The 21,762-nt window shown below is 38.5% G+C and overlaps 1 protein-coding gene across 1 annotated transcript in view; it reads left to right on the top strand.

Moving 5' to 3' along the window:
• Positions 1-21,762, top strand: part of FAM81B (family with sequence similarity 81 member B) — a 45,800-nt gene that overhangs the window by 21,114 nt on the left and 2,924 nt on the right. Inside the window, exons 6-8 of the mRNA XM_016216136.2 lie at positions 7,810-7,939; positions 13,782-13,888; positions 21,164-21,299. Of these exons, the coding sequence (XP_016071622.2) occupies positions 7,810-7,939; positions 13,782-13,888; positions 21,164-21,299 (373 nt within the window). The remainder of the gene's footprint in view (positions 1-7,809; positions 7,940-13,781; positions 13,889-21,163; positions 21,300-21,762) is intronic.

Raw genomic sequence — 21,762 nt, forward strand, 5'->3', positions numbered from 1 at the left:
AGCCCATCACCGACTCTCTCAACATTGATGTTTCTATTTCTCTCTCCCTCTCCCTTCCTTTCTCTGAAATCAACAAAGACATATTTTAAAAAATTAAAATAAAAAATAAAATAAAATATACAAGAATTACATGTAAAAGGCAACTATTGCGAATGGATAAAATTTTGAATAATATCGTATGTGTGAGATTTCTAAATCAAAAAAATTAATGGGGCCCTAGCCGGTTTGGCTCAGTGGTTAGAGTGTCGGCTGCAGACTAAAGGGTCCCAGGTTCGATTCTGGTCAAGAACATGTACCTCAGTTGCAGGCTCGAACCCCAGCCCCAGTCGGGATGTGTGTGGGAAGCAACCAATCGATCTCTCTCTCCCTCCCACTCTTTCTGAAAAGCAATCGAAAAAATATCCTTGGGTGAGAATTTTTTAAAAAAGAATTAATAGTATATAATTTAGTAAATATCTGTAGGCATTTACAATGGCAGGACTACTGTGGTAGAAACATCAAAGATAGCTTGAAATGGCTGACCACGAACTCTTTCCCAAGTCTACATCTTCGGCCAGCACCTCTTTCCTCACCCCTAGATTCCCCCTACCTCCATCTTGTTAATCACTCTGAAATGTTAATGACCAAATAAGAATTAGATAATTAACACATAAGACAAACTTCTGCATCCAATTCACCAAAAATGTATTACGCACTTATATGCCAGGCAGTATGCTAGGATTCAGGGGTTCAGCAGCACAGTCCCCTTTCCTGTAGCTGTTTACAGTCTACCTGGGAAAACAAAGCCACAAATATAAGCAACGAGGTGAGCACTATAATGTAAGCCTGGGTGCTATGGGAATATCCAAATCAGATTGGGGCATGGGGGGGCTTCCTGGAGGAGGCAACACTTGAGATGAGTTTTGAGCTATTTGAGTAGCAGTCAGCTAGACAAGGAAGAGTGTGAAAGGTGCCATAGGAGGAATAATGTATTCAGAAGAACTAAGGATGAATTACTGTGACATGTTCAAAGGCCTACCTGTGAGAAGAGTATTTTAGTTCTGATATTTTGGAATTTGCATTTAGGGAGAGATGGGAGACTGGGAGATAAAGCTAGAGAAGTGGCTCAGAGTTGGATGAGGAGGAGCTCACGGGCCAAGCTGAAGTGTTTGAACTTTATGTAGAAGGTTATAAATAGCTGTGGGAAGATTTTAAGTAAATGGATGACTTCTAATTTTTAGTGACATTCTATTAGTAACTTAATTGATGGAGTACAGAACGAAGGTATGAGACGAAAGGAAGCCTTTTGCAGCAAAAAAGGTAAGAAATGGCAAGGGCCCAACCTAAGCACTAGCCATGAAAGTTCAGAGCAGGCAACACCATACAGACCAGGGAAAGAGAATCTACAGGATTAATACTTGTACACACACACACACACATACATATATAATTAATTATATTATGTATAAATACATTTTATATTTCTAAAATATATTCAATTTCTACTTTATTATATATAATATTTGATACATACAAAAGAATTTTATAATATTTGTGTAACTTATGAAGCAAGATAGCATAACAAACACCCCTACTTAGGTGTGCCATGATTTTGCAAAGAAGATAAACACCCAACATCCATTTTGAATGAAACCTGGAATTTGATTCAATTTGATGGCATACTGATGACATTCCAACCATTTATTTCCTGCAAATTATTCACAAGCCTATTATTTTAATAGGCTTAAATCCTGTCTTATATACAGGATAAAATAACAAACATTTAATTTAAACCGAGAGATGAATGAAATAATATCAAGGAGAAGATGGGCAACTGTTTGCTCCATTCCTGTTCTTTTTTCTTTGTTTTTCTTTTTATTAAATAAAAATTGCATATATTTAAGGTGTACAGCCTGATAATATATGTATACATCATAAAACAATTCCTACAGTCAAGCTAATTAACATATCTTCTCACATAATGCCCTTTTTGTGTGTGAACAGAACCCCTGAAATTTACTCTTAGCATATTTCCATTCTTCAGTACAGTGTTAAGTACAGTCATGATGCTGTACATTAGGCCTCTAAGCTGATTCATCCTACATGCCTGAAACGTGTACCGTTTGACCAACATCTTCCCATTTTTCCCACCTATTCATCCCTGACAACCACCGTTCTGCTCTGTGCCTCTGTGTATTTCACTTCTTTAGATGCCACACATAAGTGAGATCATGCAGTTTTGTCTTTCTGCATCTAGCAGATTTTACGTATGATAATGCCCTTCAGGTTAATACATGTCATCTCAAATGCTAATATCTCCTTTTTTGAGGCTGAAAATATTCCTTTGTGTGTGTGTGTGTGTGTGTGTGCATGTGTGTGTGTGTGTGTGTGTGTATCACAATTCCTTTCCATTCATCCTCAACAGACACTTAGGTTGTTTCCATAGCTTGGCTATTGTGAATATTACTGCAATGAACATGGGAGTACAGATATTTCTTTTAGGTACCAACTACATTTCCTTTGGGGGTATATTCCAAATAGGGTTGCTGGATGTCATCTATTTTTAGTTTTTTGAGGAACCTCCATAGTTTTTTATAATGGCTGTACCCATTTATGTTTCTGCCCACAGTGTATAAAGGTTCCCTTTGCTCCACACACTCTTCAACATTGAGCCTTTATTTTTTGATCATAGCCATCCTAACAGGTGAGAGGTGATAGCTCATCGTGGTTTTGATTTTCATCTCCCTGCTGGTTAGTAATGTCCAGTATCTTTTCATGTACCTGTTGGCCACTTATATGTTGTCTTTGGACAAATGTCTGTTCAGGTCCTTTACCCATTTTTTAAACCCTATGGCCATTTAAACCACCTCTTTGTTTTCTGTGGTCCCAGGGGATGCACACATGAACCCCATCAGCTCTCGGACGTAGGTGAATTGGGAGCCAGTCTTCCAGGTGGCAGCTGTGAGAGTCGGAGTGTCCCGTGTGCGGTTCACACACTTCGCCCCTCAGGAAGAAGCTGGGGGTGGAGGTTCCCTCCCAACTGCAAGGCCCTGCGCCAGGGTGGAGCTTGGGCGGCAGTGTGCCTCAGCCCTTCCTATCCACTTGATGTACATATTGCCTCATTCGCCCCATGTGTAAGAGTCTCGAAACTAGTTCCCATGTTTTTCTTCAGAGGGAGTAGATCCACATATAGCTGTTTCCTGGGTGTGTCCGAAGGAAAAGTGAAAAATCAAGAGCCTCCCCCCCTTCGCCTTCCTCTCCAATGCTTACTTACTTTCCCCTTCAATCTTACGCAGTGGTTTGAAGACAAGGTCTTAATTTTCCTTGAAATGTCTTCCTTTTATGAAAGTTTCTTCAATCCATTTGGAAATCTGCAGCAGAATCTGACTGAAAGCTGTAAAACTTAAATTCACCTCTCCTCCCTTTTCTGTATTTTTGCCAGGCAGTTGACTGACGGACAAGCTGAGGCAGATTAATTACTGTCTTCCGACAGATATTGACCTTAATTTCAATTAGCATTTTGGCATAAGTGAAATTAAGTTGATTATTTTAACATAATTCTTAGCAAACATTTTACTGCTTCATAAATCAAACTCAATATTTGACAACTACAATGTGTTTTGAATTTTACACCATAGTTTCCATCCCAATAAAGTAACAGTTTAAAAGCCAGCGCTTTCAATGAGAAGAGGTTCTCAGAGTTGTTTGGCCTGCTTCTCACACCCTCTCCTCTACTCGGTAGATTAGTCTTAACTGCAAAAGAGGACAAGGCGAGCATGTGAGGGCACCAAGGGTGACTCTGGCTCACACTCTGTAGCAGCAGCCAGAGGAGGCCAATCCTCTAGCCACCTTTGTCTATTTGGGACCCCTAGAGAGATCCGAATACGAAAAAAAATGACAAATTGTGCTGATGTGAGATTAAAAGCCAAAGTCACCTCCTTTTAAGAAACAATAACGATATGGATACTGTGTACTTTTCAAAGGTAAAGGGTGGGGACTTCTGGTTTAAAAGATAGAATAAAGATACTTTTACTTCACTCTTCTCACTTGAGATGTCTCAATGCAACTTACAAATAAAAGGAAAACAAAAACTCCATCTTTAATATAATTTGGAGGTTGCCACAAACAGTGACCCCAAGCAGAGCACATTTACCAAATACTGTACTGTGATATTAGGACTAATAGAGTCCTCCTCAGACCGTAAAGAGAATGATTTCCTTCAAAACAAGAGTCATATTCCTGAAAAGTGTAGGTCAAATAATCTGAATAGAGTACTACCTGTGGGCTTGGGTGGGTCACAGGAAAGGTAAGAGATGTCCCTTTAGAGATTCAGGTCCGCAACACAGAAAGCTGGCTGGGGAGGTGCGGCTGAAGATGGAAGCGTGCTATTTATCGTCTAGGACCTCCCTCCTTGCCAATCCATACCTGAGAAACTGGCTGAAGTGTGCCAGGGTGAGGAAGGAGAGGAGGCGGGACTGCCACAGCACAGAATCTTGACAATGACTGGCTATGAGAAGCACAACCTGGTTTTTGAGGAGGAAACAGAGAGACGTGCCCCCTCACCACCAAACACATACTCACTAATCTGCAAGTAGCCAGAGTCATTCAAAAAAGTAAGAATGGTAGTTAGGAAGAATCTAGCCTGTTCATAAAAATCACCACCACCATCATCCATAGATGATAGACAGATGATGGATAGATGATAGACGACGATTGATAGATAGATTATGATAGATGATAGATAGATAGATAGATAGATAGATAGATAGATAGATAGATAGATAGATAGATAGATAGATAGATAGATATAAAGATTGATAAAACCATAAGGCTAATGAATATACCTTATGAAAGGAATTACCCAGAAAAACACAGAAAGAGTTGAAACCAAAGGTTCTCCAGGTTTCAAATAAATTAAGAGCAAAAGAAGCATAAAAGATTGCAAACTGAACAGTTACATGTAATTTTGCTTCTTCCAAAATCTCCACTAAATCTAGTGAAAAGATTTTCTCTTTAAAACATCAAACCACAAAGACTGGAGATATCTGCACAGAAATTTTGGAACCTAGAAAACAGATGGACAGGGGAAAACTGACTTACAAACATAGTAAAACCAATTTTAAAGCTGTGAGATAAGCTGAAAATTACTTTGTTTTGCACCACAGAATTCTCAAAAGGTTTGGGAGCTGGCTGTACCAGGAACCTCTGAAACTGCATAAAAGTGGGCACTTGCCTCTAGGGAGAGGAACTGAGAGGTAGAGCAAGGACCCACTATCATTATTAGCCTTTTAGCTATTATTGACTTTTAAACTGTAGGCATCTTTTGCTTTGATAAAAATATGAGATAAAAAGTTTCCCCCCCAAAAAAGAGATTATCAGATAACAAAAGGAGATAGGTAAGTGAATAGATTAGGTGAAAGAAAAAATTAAAATATTACATAGATTAAATCTACTTTGGAAGCCCCCAAAATAGAATAAATACAACTAAAGGTAATAGAGTTATTTAAAAACAAACAAACAAACAAAAAACGAGCATGGGAAACCATACAAAATGAAAAGAGAATTTTTTCATTATAAAAATGCTTACAGAGAAATGCGTATATGGCAGACAAGTGAAATTCACTTAACATACCCCTGATAGGAGCTCCTGAAGAAGCAGCAGAACAGATTCTTCAGAAAAAAATACTCAAGGATATAAGAGATTCGAATTTGTAGCTCAAAAGAAAAAACTGTAACCCCAGAAAAATTACTATAACTATTAAACCAAGATGTCCTGGTTGAAGTTAGTGAACATCAGGAAAAAGAATCTTTAGGCATCTAGGGAGACGAAACAGATCATGAAACAAGAAAAAATATGGCCTCAGACTTCTCCACCTTAACCAGGGCCACAAAGAAGGGAGCAACACTTACCATGTTCTGAACCAAAAAAAACTGACCCAGTAACGTCCTAACCGAGTTACCTTTCGGAAAACAGACAGTGCATTCTCGAGCACTCAAGAATGAAAGATCCCAGCACTCCTAAGACCTGATTCCAGCACTCCTAAGTCCTGCTTTTGAAATCTGGGTGGCAAAACCTGGGCAACCAGGGAGTAAATCAAAACAGGGACCCCGGGAAAGAAATCATGGTTTAAAATGGACACAGGGTCTAAATGTAGGAGGGAGATTAAACAGCACTGGGAAATCCAGTTACAGAACACGGTGTAAATGTCATATAACTTGACATTTTAAAATAGCAGATTATAAAAGAAAACTTTTGAAAAGACAAGTATACAAACTTATTTCCTCAGTTTTTGGCATATGGTCAATAACATACTGTCTAAAGTTGAAATGATAGGTGTAAAAAACCTGATTCCAATCTGTGGTAGTTTTTCATAACTTATTTTTTTAGAAACAAATATCTTTTATAGTGAAGAAATATATGTATATATCTGAAGTTTAGCAATTTTTTCATTTTTCACTGCAGTTACCTTTCTTTAGGTTAAATTAAATTAAAATTCAATATAACTTTATTTATTTATTTATTTAATCTTTATTGTTGAAGTATTACAGATGTCCCCTTTTTCCCTGCCTTGATCCTTCCACCCCACATTCAATATAACATTTTTAACTAAAATTGGCATACATACATAATACAAATATACTAAAATTACTTGATTAGAGAATTTCTATCTTTCATATGTCTGTGTATATACACACACACACACATTAACACACACACTATATATGTGTATATGTGCATGTGTGTATATACATATGTGTATATATATATATGAATGGAATGATAACCAAGTATTAACAATGATTATTTCTGAAAAGTGGGACTTGGGAAGATGTTAACTCTTCTTTGTTTTTTCTATTATATGAAATTTTTTATGAGGAACATGTGTTAATTTAAAAGAAACAATAAAATTGCTCCAAAGAAGGAGAGAAGGTGAAACTTTATTTTGAAACACAGAGTGCAGCTCTGAAACACAAGCAATCTCTGACTTCAGTGTGTAGGATGAGCCGGCTGGGTGGCCAGGAGTAAAAATGACTCGGCAGCAACTCCCAAGATGAATTCGGAAGCAAGGACTGCTGACCGTGCAGGCGCTGGCTGAACGCTTTGCAGTCATCACCTCCTTTATCCTTAAATAATTTTTTATCCTCACCTGAGAATATGTTTGTTGATTTTAGAGAGAGAGGAAGGGGGAGAAGAGAGACAGAAATATCGATGTGAGAGAGAAACATGGATGGCTCAGTTGCCTCCCTTAAGCACCCAGATTGGGGATTGGCCCTGCAGCCTAGGCATGTGCCCCGACGGGAATCGAACTCACAGCCCCTCTGGTGTACAGGACAATGCTCCAACAACTGACCCACCCGGCCAGGGCACTTTTTCTAGCCAAAGGAGAATTGAGAATCTGGGAGCCAGAAAGAAATTAATGGGAGAAAAGGGGATTCAGTGTGTGAAACAGAAAAGGAGACATTTTCAGTTTTGCCTAATCATAGGCAGCAGGGAATATTCTCAACACATCAAAACCTGTTGGAACTCCTATGGCTGAGTTAACATGTTAGGCTGAAAATCTACAATTTCCTCCTAATTTCCCCCACTGTCTACACTAAGTCCAACTCAGTTCTCTGGTTTGGGCCAGAGCAGTAGTATCCAACCTGGGCTCTCTCTCAAGAAGAGAAGAGGAACATGCAGGAGAGTCCTGTGTATGCTTCTACATCTACCAACTCGTTATTCAAAGCGCTTTAGGACTTTTGCCACCGAATGAATGCGCAGATCCTACTGTAGTATTAGAAATGTTATGAGCCTATTGATCTCACAACCAATGTCCATCTCGCCACTAGATGTGATGCCAGCATTGTGAGTCTTTCTGGAGACATTCATTTCATCAGGCAGGAGCACCGGCAAATTGAAAAAACAGTTCAAGAGCTCATGTCTTCCCTAGAATCTATTTATAAGGACTTGGATATGAAGGTAACTGAAAATAGACGGAACTCTTTTATTAAGTTACTGCCCGAAGATCATTATAGCTTATCAAAATGCCCGGCCAAGTGGTAACTGTTCCAAAGAACTTTCTTTCCAAAGTGTTTAAATATGACAGCTCAGGCACATGCACCACGAATACTCTCAGTTCAACCAACAAATGCTTACCGAGCGCCCCTTACGTTCCAACACACTCACCCAATCAAGCCTGCCACTGGATCGCACTCTTGTCATTGTTCTCCTCCCTCTGGGGTCCCCTCGGAGACTGCAGAAGCAGGAATTTTAAACCCAAGAATTTCCCACGGTAACTATTATTATTAAAGTTCCAACATAAATGTGAGTTGGTCATGCTACGTCCCGCAGTGGGTTACGTCTCTCACAAAGTAACGTGCAAGCCCATGAGCCTGGGTGTTCAAGGGCTTCCACGCCCACCCCTGCTTCTCTCCTCGGCTCGCTCTCTGGGCCTCCTGGCGCGCCCTTTATCGCGGCGGGTGCCGAGCCACCTGCAGGGAGCCCCCACGCGCCCCACTACTGCAGGCCTCCATCTCCGTCTTGTTCTTTTCTGCCTGAAATGTCTCCCCTTTCGTGTGCAGTTAGTGGTTTGACTAAAAGAGCCAATGCCCCACTTTGTCACACACCTTATGTGAAACAAGCACATCTCTTCTGAAGTCATTTGGATAGAATGAAGTGGAAATTCTTTGGGAATTGGGGAAGATAATAGCTTGATGTTTGATTATTTGCTTCTGGGAGCCAGTTTATCAAGAGCAGGAGGTTCCCAGGGCACACAGCACTATGACTGTGTCAGAGTTTACTCTAGTCCCGTGGGGCTCCACTGTGTACCACCCTCTGCACCCATCTAATTAGTCTTACTAGTTTTTTGTTGGTTCTCTTAGTTTTTCAAGGTACTCTATTATGTTAACAACAAATTATGACAATTTAATCTTTGGTTTTCTGATTTAATTACTTTTTTCTGAAGGCCTTGACCAAAACTTCCAGAATATTGTTAAATAAAAGTTGTCATTGCCCAGCCGGTGTGGCTTAGTGGTTGAGCGTCGACCCATGAACCTGGAGGTCAAGGTTCGATTCCTGGTCAGGGCACGTGCCCCAGTTGAGGGCTCCATCCCCAGTAGGGGGCATGCAGGAGGCAGCCGATCAATGATTCTCATCATTGATGTTTTTATCTCTCTCTCTCCCCTATCCTCTCTCTGAAATCAATAAAAACATTAAAAAAATATATCAAATCAACAGCCAACAGCAAACAACAAAACATTTCCAGCATAATCAGGGACTAAGTAAGCTTGCCTTCTATGGCAACTTTTATTGATTGATTGATTGATTGATTGATTGATTGATTGATTTCAGAGAGAGGAAGGGAGAGGGAGAGATAGAAACATCAATAATTGAAACAGAATCATTGATCGGCTGCCTCGTGCACACCCCCAACTGGGGTTCGAGCCAGAAACCCAGGCATGTGCCCTGACCGGGAATCAAATCATGACCTCCTGGTTCATGGGACAAAGCTTAACCACTGAGCCATGCCGACTGGGCTATAATTTTCTGTTCTTGAAGGATTTGGAAGCTTTGCCTCTGAAACATCTGGGCCTGATGCTTTGGTGGAAAAAGGAGTCCTCTGATACCTTTGCTCAGATTTTTTCTATGGAAATTAGACTGCTTAAACATTCTATCTCTTCAGTAAATTACTTTTTCTTGGGGAAAAAAAAAACACTATTTTACCTAGATTTTGAAATTTATTGGCTTGAAATTGTACAAAATAATTTTAGGATTGTTTTAATCCCCTCCGCTTTTATCTCTCCCCCTTGCCTTTGTACCCTTTTCCTTGTGCTTTCTTTTTCTTTTTTTATTGATGAGTTAGCTTAGTTGTCCCTTGACAATTATATTGCTTGTTCCCCAGTGAGCCAGTGTTTTAACGTATTTTTAAATTCTGCTTCCATTCTGTTTTTCATTTCACCGATTTAAGCTTTTGTCCTTATTAATTTTTTCCTTTCCTGCAGTTTGCTTTGCTGTTCATTTTCTTAATTTTTGAGCCATATTGTATTTATAGTCTTTATTTTTTTACTAATATAATCTCTTATGACTGTAAATTTTCTCTGAGCATTCATTCATTCCTATATCCTCTGGGGTTTGATATGTAATTTTCTCATTATTTTTTCCTAGAAATTTTACAATTGTATTTTCTTTATTGAATAGTTAAGAGGATTATTATTGTTGAGTTTTTCCCCCTGAGCAAAGAATTTTATGCTTTGTTATACGAGTATTCATTTTTAATTTTACTTCATTGTAATTAAAATTTATTGTATATAATGGCTTTAGTTTCTGGAATATTTTGAGGGTTTGTGGCTGGAGAGTAAAGTTTTGTACATGTTCTAAAAGAATGTATTTCCAGCCCCGGTTGGTGTGGCTCAGTTGGTTGGAGCACTGTCCTGTGCATCAAAAGGTGGCAGGTTTTTCTCTCGTTCAGGGCACATGCCCAGGTTGTGGGTTCGATCCCCAGTTGGGGTGCATGCAGAAGGCAGCTAATTGATGTTTCTTTCTCTCTCTCTTCCTCTCTCTAAATATCAATAATAAATAAATACTTTTTTAAAAAAATGTATATTCAGTGTGTTAGGGTATAAAGTTCAGTTGAAATCTATTAAAAATAGCTTGTTATGTTTGTTAGGTCTTTTTATAATTTTTTGTATCTCCTTTTTTCTGTCTTGTATTGAGGTAAATTAAAGTCTCATAATTATTGAGTTTTCATTTCATCTATAATTTCAGCTTCATAAATGTTTTTGCTATGTTATTTGGATCATAGATACTTATAACTCCTCCATCTTTTCTTATTCTTAATTTTAATGTTTATTTTTTCTCTTTTCTTCATGTTTAGAGTAGGACAAACTTTGCCTATTACCTTTTCAAAGAAACAGCCCTTGAATTTACATGTAAATCCCATAATTTTCTGTTTCTTAATTTTTTAGTATATTAGTCTTATATTGCTGCCATAACCAATCACACACACTTAGTGGTTTACAACAACAAAAAATACATTATCAGTTTTTGAAGGTCAAAAGTCTGGGAGGACTCAACTCGCTCCTCTCTCTGTGGATCTCCCAAGGCTGAAACTGAGGTGTCAGCAGGGCTGTGTTCCTTGGGGAAGGCTCTGGAGATGAACCCTCTTCTAGGTTCATTCATAAGTTTTTGGCCAAATTCAGTTTCCTGAAGTTGCAGGACTGAGGTCCTTGCTGGCTGTCAGTCGGGGACTGATGTACCTCCAGCCACCTGCCTTCCTTCTTGTGTTTTCAGTGTGACCTCTCTCCAGCAACAGCAGACCAAGTTCATCTCATACTTCAAATCTCTCTGACTCCAGCTAGAGAAAGGTTTCTCCTTTTAAGGGGCTCATGCGATTAGATTGGGCCACTTAAATAAGACAGTACAGTCTCCCTATTTCAAGGTCTGTTTGGCCATGTAACGTAACACATTCCCAGGGCCCACAGATCAGGTCACGGATGTCTTGTTGAGCCATCCTGCCTACCATAATTTGTCAATTTCTTCATCATGCTTTTCTTTGGTTTTATTATTTTCTTTTTAATTTTGTGAAATGAACGATTAGTTTATATAGCTTCATTTTGTCTAGTATAATTATGGACACATTTAATGCCACAAATTTACCTCTATAGATGTGCTGTGTTCTTTTGATATGTAGCTATTCTTTCCTAAATTACAATTGCAGAGTTGATTTATTCTTTGAAACTTGTGTTAGTAGTGAGAAGTAGTTACTTGTGAGAAGTAAATGCCATTAAGGAATTAGATGTGCATGAGATTTATTGAGAGAGAGAAAAAAAAAATGATAGAAAATGGGGAGGGAGCTGGAAGAGATAGAGAGAGCCATTGGACTGCAACACAGGTCTGAGTTCTGTGAAAAAGGTGAGGAAAGGTCTTAGGCTGCAACACCAAGCTAACAAAGTCTCATCAAGTTCCTTGAGCAGTAGTCACTCATGGAAGGAATTCTACTCAGGCACTGGCTGGGAACAGCCAGTGGGAAGCGTGGCTTCAACACATAGTGATGAGTTTTAGGCTCAGCAGAGGTCCTTGGCCAATTATGCAACTCAGAGAGCTGAGAGGCACGTTTTCATGTGAAACACTGGAATGAAACAATAGAATTAAGTGGGGCTTTTTTACTCAAATGATTAGATTTTTGCTTCTTTATACTTATGAATTTCTAGTTTCAGTGCAGTATAGTTAGAGTTATGGTCTGTGCTTTTTCTGCTTTTGGAATAATTTGAGAGTCACGTGTGCTTAGTTATTGTCAATGCTAGGTGGGCACTGGAAAGAATAAACCTTTGCTGTGTGCAAGGTAGATTGGTATTTAAGTCTATTAAGTAGACTTTATATTTTTCATATCTGTCTATATCCTTATTTATATTTTACTTATTTGACCAGTAAAGAGTCAAGAAAAGTCATTTAAAATCACTAATATATCATTTCTGTTAGTTTATCCTGGTAATTTTTAAGCTATTTCTTTTTAGTTCAATCTACAGAGTATACCAAAAAAAAAAAATGTATACCCACACTTTGAGTAATTATAAAGGCAGTGTATATTAAAATACATTTCATTTCCATTTAACAGCTATCAGCTGTTAAAGTGGGTATATATGTTTTTGGGACACCCTATATATCCTTGTAATTCTTCAGCTGTTTCTTTTTAGTTCAATATATAAGGTAAATATAGGTTCAAAACTCTAATTTTTTGCTGTGGATTCTACTTTTAATCTATAAAAATGGCCATCTGTGTCGGTTTAACATATTTTGCCTTGAATAATATTTTATCTAACAGTATTGCTTGGCCTGCTTTCTTTTCCTTTGCTTTTGCCAGGCATGTATTTGCGTATTATTTCACTGTCAAAACAATCCTGCTAAGTGTGCCTCCCATCAATAGACTGTTTTAAATGTATCTCCTATAAACAGCCATTCATGAGCTATCCATTGCCCACCCAACATTTATCGTTTCAACCCTTCCACTGCTCCCCTTTTTTCTAAGAGAACTCTGATGTTACCGCCTACTCTCCTCCCTGTGACCCTTTTTTGTAGGAGCCGGAGTTTGTTTTGCCAAAGCCAACCATGGAGTTTTCACTCCCCTGGCAGTGATTAGTTTAAGCATAATTATGTGCTGCAGCTCTACCTAGATTTTTCCAACCCAATGCCTTTACCTAAAGGAATATCCTCAATGTTTCTGGCATTGTAGAAGATACTCTCATCCTACCTTCCAGGACTGGAACTTGGTTTTTCCTAAGTTTCTATGCCCTAAGTCATTTCACTTGGGATTCACTTGTGCTCATATCAGAATCCTACCTGGAAATTCCTGAGGCTTCATCTTAGGCCACTCATGTGTGTTTTTCTCAGACCCTAATTGCACATTTAAACACTTATTCAATAAGTATTTGGTGAATATTTACTGTTGGCCATCTAATGTGCACTGAGGATATAGTGGCGATAGAAGATATAGTGGTTTACGTTGTAACTAGGAAGACAAAGTAAAGAAATAATCAAATTAACAAATAAACAAACTAATGTCAATAGTATGTTTTTGTTGTATCATTAGGTAGCCTCTTATCAAAAGAACATTACAGACAGCAGAATGAATACTCCCCTATTATTCTTTCCCTGAAGATAGTTCTATAACTATTTAATCATTCCTTTGCAAAAATCATTTTCAAATGAAAACATGTTTTGGACTCAAGTCTGCTTCCTGGCTCCTTTAGGAATAAAGTATAATTAATGTAAGTGCTAGTGGTTTTGTTCACACGCACACAAAGGTTCCTTTTTGTACTTTCATCAGGTAACACAGCTCTTAGGAAAGATAGAGGCTTCCAGTTCTGAACAAACCTCAAATTTAAAGATGGTCCAGGGGGATTATCGCCTTGAAATGAACCTTTTGGAGTTCAAGTAAGTGAATGGAAGATTTTTAATTCTGTTAAATGCATTCCCAAGGGTTCTACCTAATGAAAGCACTGGCATTAAGTAAAAAACCTATCCTGGGAATAAAAACTTGGTCAAGAAATAAAGCAACAAAACTGATGTAGAGAATATTCTACACTAAAGTAGCTTATGCAATATTCATAATAAAAGAAAAAATATGAATATTAATTTTGTCATGCTCTTTGTTTTTGCACCATATCTCAACTGAATTGATATACTCACCCAGACCTTTCCTATGTAGGAATTTTAACTTACCATCAGTCATGTATTAAAATGCCTCAATGTAAAGTACTATTGAATAGACATTGATTGCACAAGATTATCAAGCAATTTTTAAAACAATTTTGAGTACCAAGGCTTTTTTAAGGGCTTTTCTATGCTTTTTTTCCAAGATCCTCTACTTGTTCTTTAGCATTCTTCCGGCTGAAGACAGGCCTCTACCCCATCTTAACTTGAGCTTTCCCTACGTAATGAGAGCAGTCAAGGAGACGTGAATCCACAAATATTCAAACTCTTGGCCGCCTTACTTTCTAACCCTCCTTGTTTGTTTAAATGATCCCCATTTCAAAGGGCCTGGTGCAGGCAAAGGAATATTCTAGTCACTTGGCTGATGCTACCTTACAGCCTCTTCTACCCTTGTCTTTTCCCCTCTGTTCCACATCACTTGGATTTAATGCCTTGATCAAATCTAGTATTCTAATAATACTCAGCTGGCTCCATTTCCCCCATCTCGACTTTATTTCAAGAAATCTAAGTGCACTGACTATAAGATGCACCATATGTTTTTGTACCCCTATGATACGAAGCTAACAAGTAAATCATAGCACACCCTTATTTAAACTCCTCCCAATTTTAGAGATGCCAAATTGGAAAATGTGTTTTAGGAATTGATGAAAAACAGGACTCATAACTAAAGCCCAGAGAAGAAGGTATCTTGAGTAAAGAGAAAATACCCACTTTACTCATACTCTAAAAAAACATATTATTTTCTTAAAATCTACCATAATGAAAATGATTAATAAATATCTGAGCGGCCCTTCATCTAATCCCTTTAACTTTGAATTAAGATTTTTTTAAAAACTCCAAAGGAGAACTAGAAAAGTAAACTGTTTCTAGAAGTACAGTTTAAGAGATGATTTTATTGGGGGATAATGGGACTTACAATCTGAAATGGAAGGCTGGCTGATAGAGATGAAGCGTGAAGCGTATTAACAAATAGGAAAGAGGGGGAAAGGAGATGTTTAAGATCTAGGGCCTAACTGCTTTATGATGCTGCTGTGTACTTTTTCTGTCTTTAGACCTTTGGGAAATTGGCTTATAGACAAATAATCTAAGTAGTTAAATCTGAATGCTGACACTTTTGTAATAGTATAAATTTGAATCATTTTCTCACTTGAAATAATGAAGTTTTAAAATTTCATTAGTGTTACTGTAGGCTACAGTGAGCTTATAAATCAGATTTTTCCCCAGGCAAATATTTATGAGTCATTGAATTACAAAACTGGCTTTTTTAAATTTAAACTTTCTCCATCATTTTTAAATTAAAAAGTAATATACATTCATTGTAACAAACAAAATAAAACAAAGATGAAAAAAGGAGTTCACTGTCTCAGCTTCTTAATGTAACCAATGCTAATACTGGGCATGTCTCCTTCCATGCCTTCCTCTTTGTTAATATAAATATATAATAGAAAGAGGATGTTTTGTGTGCATGGATATATATATATATTACTCATATGTATAGAGAAAGCATGGGGTTTAAAAAAAAATAAATTCTATGTACATTACTCAATAATTTGGTTTTTTCCAGTACATCTTGGATATTTCTCTAGATCAATTAACATTATTTTTCAAAGCTGCATAATATTTTAACTTACAGGCATGCTATACTTAATTCAATCACTTATTTTATTAATAGATTCTTTTCAGTTCATGGCTACCATAAACAAAGAGAAAACTCTCATGTGTATATCCTTAGAGAACCTTGGATTTAGGTGCCTCTATTCCTATAGGCAAGATTCCTAGGTCAAAGAGTTTATGTATTTATTAATTTTTATAAATTTATTTCTAAAAATGTAGCAATTTATATTCCCACCAGCAGTGTGTGATTAGATCTTTCTCAACATTCTTACCAACACTAGAATTTCTCTTTTTAATATTTGCCAATTAAAAACTGGAAAGCAGCATCTCCTGTTTTCATGTGCATTACCTTCACCATCTGAATTTTCTTTTCTGTGACCAGCCCATTCTTATCATTTGTAAAATTTTGTATTGTGATTTGCATCATTTTTAAATCGATTTACAGGATTTCTTTACATCAGGGATATTAACCTTTAACTGAGATATGTATTGCAAATGTGTTTCCCTCAAAGGGAATGTAAGGCAGGATGTAGGGCTTTTCCCCTCCACTCAGAGCACTTGTCAAATCAGAGGAGATGGTATTTTGAATTTGTTTTTTCTTTCTTTCTTTCTTTTTCTTTCTTTCTTTCTTTCTTTCTTTCTTTCTTTCTTTCTTTCTTTCTTTCTTTCTTTCTTTCTTTCTTTCTTTCTTTCTTTCTTTCTTTCTTTCTTTCTTTCTTTCCCTTCCTCCTCCCTCCCTTCCTCCCTCCCTCCCTCCCTCCCTCCCTCCCTCCCTCCCTCCCTCCCTCCCTTCCTTCCTTCCTTCCTTCCTTCCTTCCTTCCTTCCTTCCTTCCTTCCTTCCTTCCTTCCTTCCTTCCTTCCTTTTAATTCATAAGACAAGTGTCTCTGATCAAAGGGATTAAAAACATTTTAATAACATTAAGGTAAGTTTAATTGAGCAATTTTTCCACTTAGAAACTTTAATAAGAAATTCAAGTTTAATGGTCAACTAAATATATTATACATTGAACTTGAAAGTCACAGTATCGTTGAGGGTTTTCTAGTGAATTTCTGGGACTTTGGCACTGATCACTTGACCTAACAATGGTGACGCACAGGCTCCTGTCTTTTTTTTTTTTTTTTAATATATCTTTATTGATTTCAGAGAGAGGAAGGGAGAGGGAGAGAGAGACAGAAACATCAATGATGAGAGAGTCACTGACCGGCTGCCTCCTGCACGCCCCCGACTGGGGATCTGGCCCGCAACCCGGGCATGTGCCCTGGCTGGGAATCAAACCGCGATCTCCTGGATCCTAGGTCATGCTCCACCACTGAGCCCTCCTGGCCGGGCCAGGCTCTTGTCTTTTGAACCCCTGCATTGAGCCTCCTTTTTCCAGAAGGGTCTTAGATGTTCAGCTAAGTAATGATCTAAGCCAACAAATTAGTGCTCAGAGAGCAAGTTTTGGGCATTATGAAACATAGCTGTCTCTTAGTACGGGTTTGGCAGAGGCAGCACCTACCAGTCGCTCCCCTCGAGGGCTCTTACTGCTGATGCTATCTAATTGATAGTGATTTATAAGAAAAGAAACAGCATTTGGTCAGTAAAGCAAAGGCATAGACTAGAATTTTACTGTACAACTTTGAAAATGCTAACCAAGTGGAAAGTTACAAACTATCCAAGGCAAGGACACATCTCATTCATCTTTGTATCCTCAGCACCTTTTATTTAGACACAAATAGAAGCCAATGAGTGAATGAACGAATGAATGAATGGTTTTGAGCACCTGTAATATGTAAGCTGTGTTTTGGAATATCCAGACATAATCATAGCCACATACGGTTGGGGGGGAAATGCATAGTGACAAGCTAAATACAGGTAAAGTAAAAGTTAAGACAATGTTAAATGAGACGTATCAGTGGGCAGAAATAATAAATATAGTTATTGTAATTTATCAGTGCCTACCAATCACTAAGTGCTCCAGATAGTCAAGTGTACCCAACTCTGTAGAGTGGGTCTTACCCCATTTTAAAGATGAGGAAATTTATGATTATGGAGATTAAGTAATTTTCCAAGTCACACAGCTAGAAAAGTGTCTGATTCCAAATCTCAAGTTATTTTTGTTAATCTATGATGCTTCCATCTCATGATTCCCCTTATTAGTAAACTAATTGTGTATGAAAATTCAGAGAAATGAACGATCACATCTTCTTGAAACCAGAAAGGTATGAGGCTGTGAAGATATTTGGATTTAAGCTAAAGTACAGATTTGAAATGACTGAGAAACAAGTCTGGCTATCAGAGTGGAGTTGGAATTACTTTTAATTAGTGTCACTAATCAGAAATCACAGCATTAATAAGAAATTATTTTAAAATATATAGGTGTAAACTTAGCAGAAACAATGTTTCTGGAAATTAATTCCTTGCTTCTGACATGAAACAAAATTATAGATTTAATCTCCACTTATTTAATTATTACAAAAAATGAAAATAGCTTCTGTGTTTATCAGCTCATCAAAGGGCATTAAATCTTTTTATTTTCACATCTGGTTAAAGCCACTATCTAAATTCTTGAAAGCCTGTTAATAGTTATAGTTTCTAAAATTTCCAAATTTCCATGTCTTCTTGAAAAGTCAATTGAACAGATTGTTGAATGCAAGACAGTGGATTTAAAACAGAAGTGGTTGCTGTAACGGCCCCCGTGGAGCCGCGCCCTCACCTGCGCGCCTGGGCGCTGGCCCGCCCGGCCACCCGCTGGGCCGTCCGCAGCCTCGCGCTCCGCCGCTCCCCTCACCCAACACAGCTCTCCGCCCGGGCTCTGCCCTGTCTGCAGATCCTGCTACATTTTCTTCTACACTTTTGTAACTTCCCCCCTTAAAATTTCCCTTGGGGTGTATTCTAACCTGACTCAACCAGTATAAAAATTAAGAAAAGGAAAAAAAACCCAGCCAACATTATCCTAGTGAGGTTTCTGGCCATAATTTAAAAGTCTGAATTTTGTGTTTTGAGAAAAAAGAAAAAAAAGGTATCTGTTTGTCTCTCTCTCTCTCTATCTACATCTATCTACCTACCTATCTACATATGTCTACATCTGATAGAAATATCTCCATAATCATTAGAATAGAGGATTTGGGAACTAAAATATGAATATCATTCAAGATAATTCATCATGTTGGGATTTTAGCTGTAAGTTCTACAATGATCAGAATAGTAATTTTTACATGGTAAATTATGTCCATTATGTTAGGAAAAAGTCCAAGGAGAGAGAAAAAAGATTTACATAAACTTTTACTTTATCCTTTAAAGCTTTCAAGGAGAATGCTATTTAAATAATACTTCATGTTTTAATAAACTACCAACAGACAGAGTCTGACTTCTGATTGTTACCAGGGAAATGAGCCTCCAATTGCGGGCAAAACCTTGTAATGAAAGGATCATAGGTAGTAATTCATTTTTTATGACTTTATTTTAATTTCAGAATTTCAATTGCCAACATGCCCTTCCAGAGATATTACTTGGGTACATTGGTTTTCAGAGGGATTTTAATATTGTATCAGTGATGAGGGTAAATGCTCTCATTTATCTACACAGTGAAGGTGAGCAGTGAAGGCTGGATTCTCAATTGTAAAGCTACCTCTTGGTTATCTGGGGATTCACTGCCCCCCTCAACCATCACTTTTAATTAATATTTCCACCAGAAATAGGGAAAGGATGATGAAAATCAAAGATTAGGTCTCTAAATAGCTTGGCAAGTCTACGATTTATTTGTGAACAGCCCTAATAAAGGGTATTGTATGAGAAAAATGGTTCACTTATTCATTTATTTAGCAACTCCTTACTGAACACTTTCGAAACTCTAGGCATTGTTCACAGTCATGAACAAAGAAAAATTCTTACCCTCAGAGAACTTAGTTAGGTTCTTAGTTAGGTGTCTTTTCTGATTACTAGTCCAGAGACTTTATCAGGAGAGCTGGAGATGCATATACATGCATTTTATGTCCAGCATGTTTTAAGCCATTTCCAATGCTACATTATCACAAACTAAATTATCTGCATAAATTTTTTCCTAAGAACATTAAAGCAACTATTATTTCAAGCCACAGGTAGCCTGAATATTTCCAATATCAACATGCACTGTTCCTGCCAATCTAATATTTTGCCTAGTCTAAAAGGGAATGTGAAATGGACATCTCTGCACGAGCAAGTCACATGCAGAAAACACAGAACCCACTCGCCAGTCCCACCCCTTGTTCTATCTTTTCTCAGTCCCATATTTCTTAGTCATTCCAGATGTGGATCCCCTTTCTGATTAAACCCTCAGCCACTCTACAGTGACTTTTCAAATTGATGCTATATGATTCCAACCTTTTTAATAACATCCACTTCCATTTTTAAAAACCCTTCATTCTCCATTAACACTCCTATGGTGCATCATCTTGATGGCAGCAGTCCCTCCCCCCACCTCTGCCTATTTTTTCTGGTTTTGCCTCCATGAGTAACTCAGTGCCACTTCAAGCCCCCCCATCATCCCCAAAGAACCCACTCACAGAGACCCATTGGTGGCAATGAGGACTTCACTGAAGATTTCACCTGAGACAGAAAAGACAACCAAGGAACATTCTGCTTCCCCAAAGTCCTTTTGGGGTTCTCTTCCTTCCCCCTTCCCCTTTCCTACCCCTGGGTTTTCTCTGCGCAACTAAACAAAGCAGGTCCTGCCTGGCCCAGCTCCTCTCACAGCCTCATGTGGCCCTTGTCGATCAGGGTTCCCTTAGCCAGTCTGCCCACAGCTAAGACTTTCTCATACTTTCTCATAAACTTTAAATAATAAATTATATTTAATGACATGTGAATAGACTATGGCATTTGGATTTCAGCGTATACGAAGTTAACCATTAGACTACAACCACGCGCTTCTGTTTCTTACTATGTTTATAAATAAGCCGTGCTGGTTTGTGTCTGCCCTGGCTGCTTTCCAGCTTTCAATGGCAGCACCAAGTGGTTCGAAAAGAGTCCAACCTACAAAGCCTGAGACATTCACTGTGACCCTTTACAGAAGTTTGCCAACCTTACATAAAGTAATACTTCCCAGCCCAGGTGACTTAGCAAAGTGTCACTTCCAGACACAGCCCTGCTTCCAGGGGCCTGTGGGGAATCTGCGTGGGTAACACAGGTTTCTGTGTGTGCGTGTAATTTAGGGCGTGCGGAGGGTTGTTGGCAGCAGCTCGGCTGAACACAAGCTCAGGACAGGACCCAGAGTGTGCTTCCTCAGCCCCGCATCACCCCATAAGTACTTGCTACACACACTGAGCTTCATCATCTGGAAAAACTGCAGATGTTTTTAAATACTAAATTTTGATTCTATGTTTAAATCTACTTATTAAAATAGAACAATTTTTTCCCTTAGATTTAATTCACTAGCAAATAATCTGTATGAGGAAGTTGAGAAAAATCAAAAAAGGACAGAAAGCCTGTTCGCCAAATACGAAAAAGAGCAGCTGGGCCAAATAAACTCCTATCTGAAGCTCCTGCAGGAGAAACTGGTAAGGACCCCTGGTTCCCGCCGCCGACGGCTGCACGTCTGCAGCCTGCCCGTGAGTAAAGGCCTCCAAAGTCGGCCTTCAACACTCACAGCAACCTTGAGTGTCAGTAACCTACTTTGTGGGGGCACCAGGCTAGGAATCCAGAGGCCAGCCTTCTGTTCCTGTTTGCTACTCCCCAACTCTGAACCCACACTGCTCAGGATGTGTGTTCTACCTCTAGAGTAACCAAAAGAAACTTTAAAAATTCAGATTCCTTTTCCCAAGCCAACGTGGAGGCATCAGACAGACCTCCCAAGGCCCCCCCTGGGTGCTTCTAGGCCAGCTCCCCGGGTGGTGCTTAGACACTACAAGGCCTGAAAACTCCTGCCTTAGATTAGCCCTGTTACCTCTCCGGAGATCCGTCAGCAGATCAAAAGTTTTCAAAACTCCTTTCCCAGCTCAGACCTTGTGGAGAAACCCCCAG

The sequence above is a fragment of the Miniopterus natalensis genome, chromosome 3 (genome assembly GCF_054644295.1).
Source record: "Miniopterus natalensis isolate mMinNat1 chromosome 3, mMinNat1.hap1, whole genome shotgun sequence".
Classification (NCBI taxonomy): Eukaryota; Metazoa; Chordata; class Mammalia; order Chiroptera; family Miniopteridae; genus Miniopterus; species Miniopterus natalensis.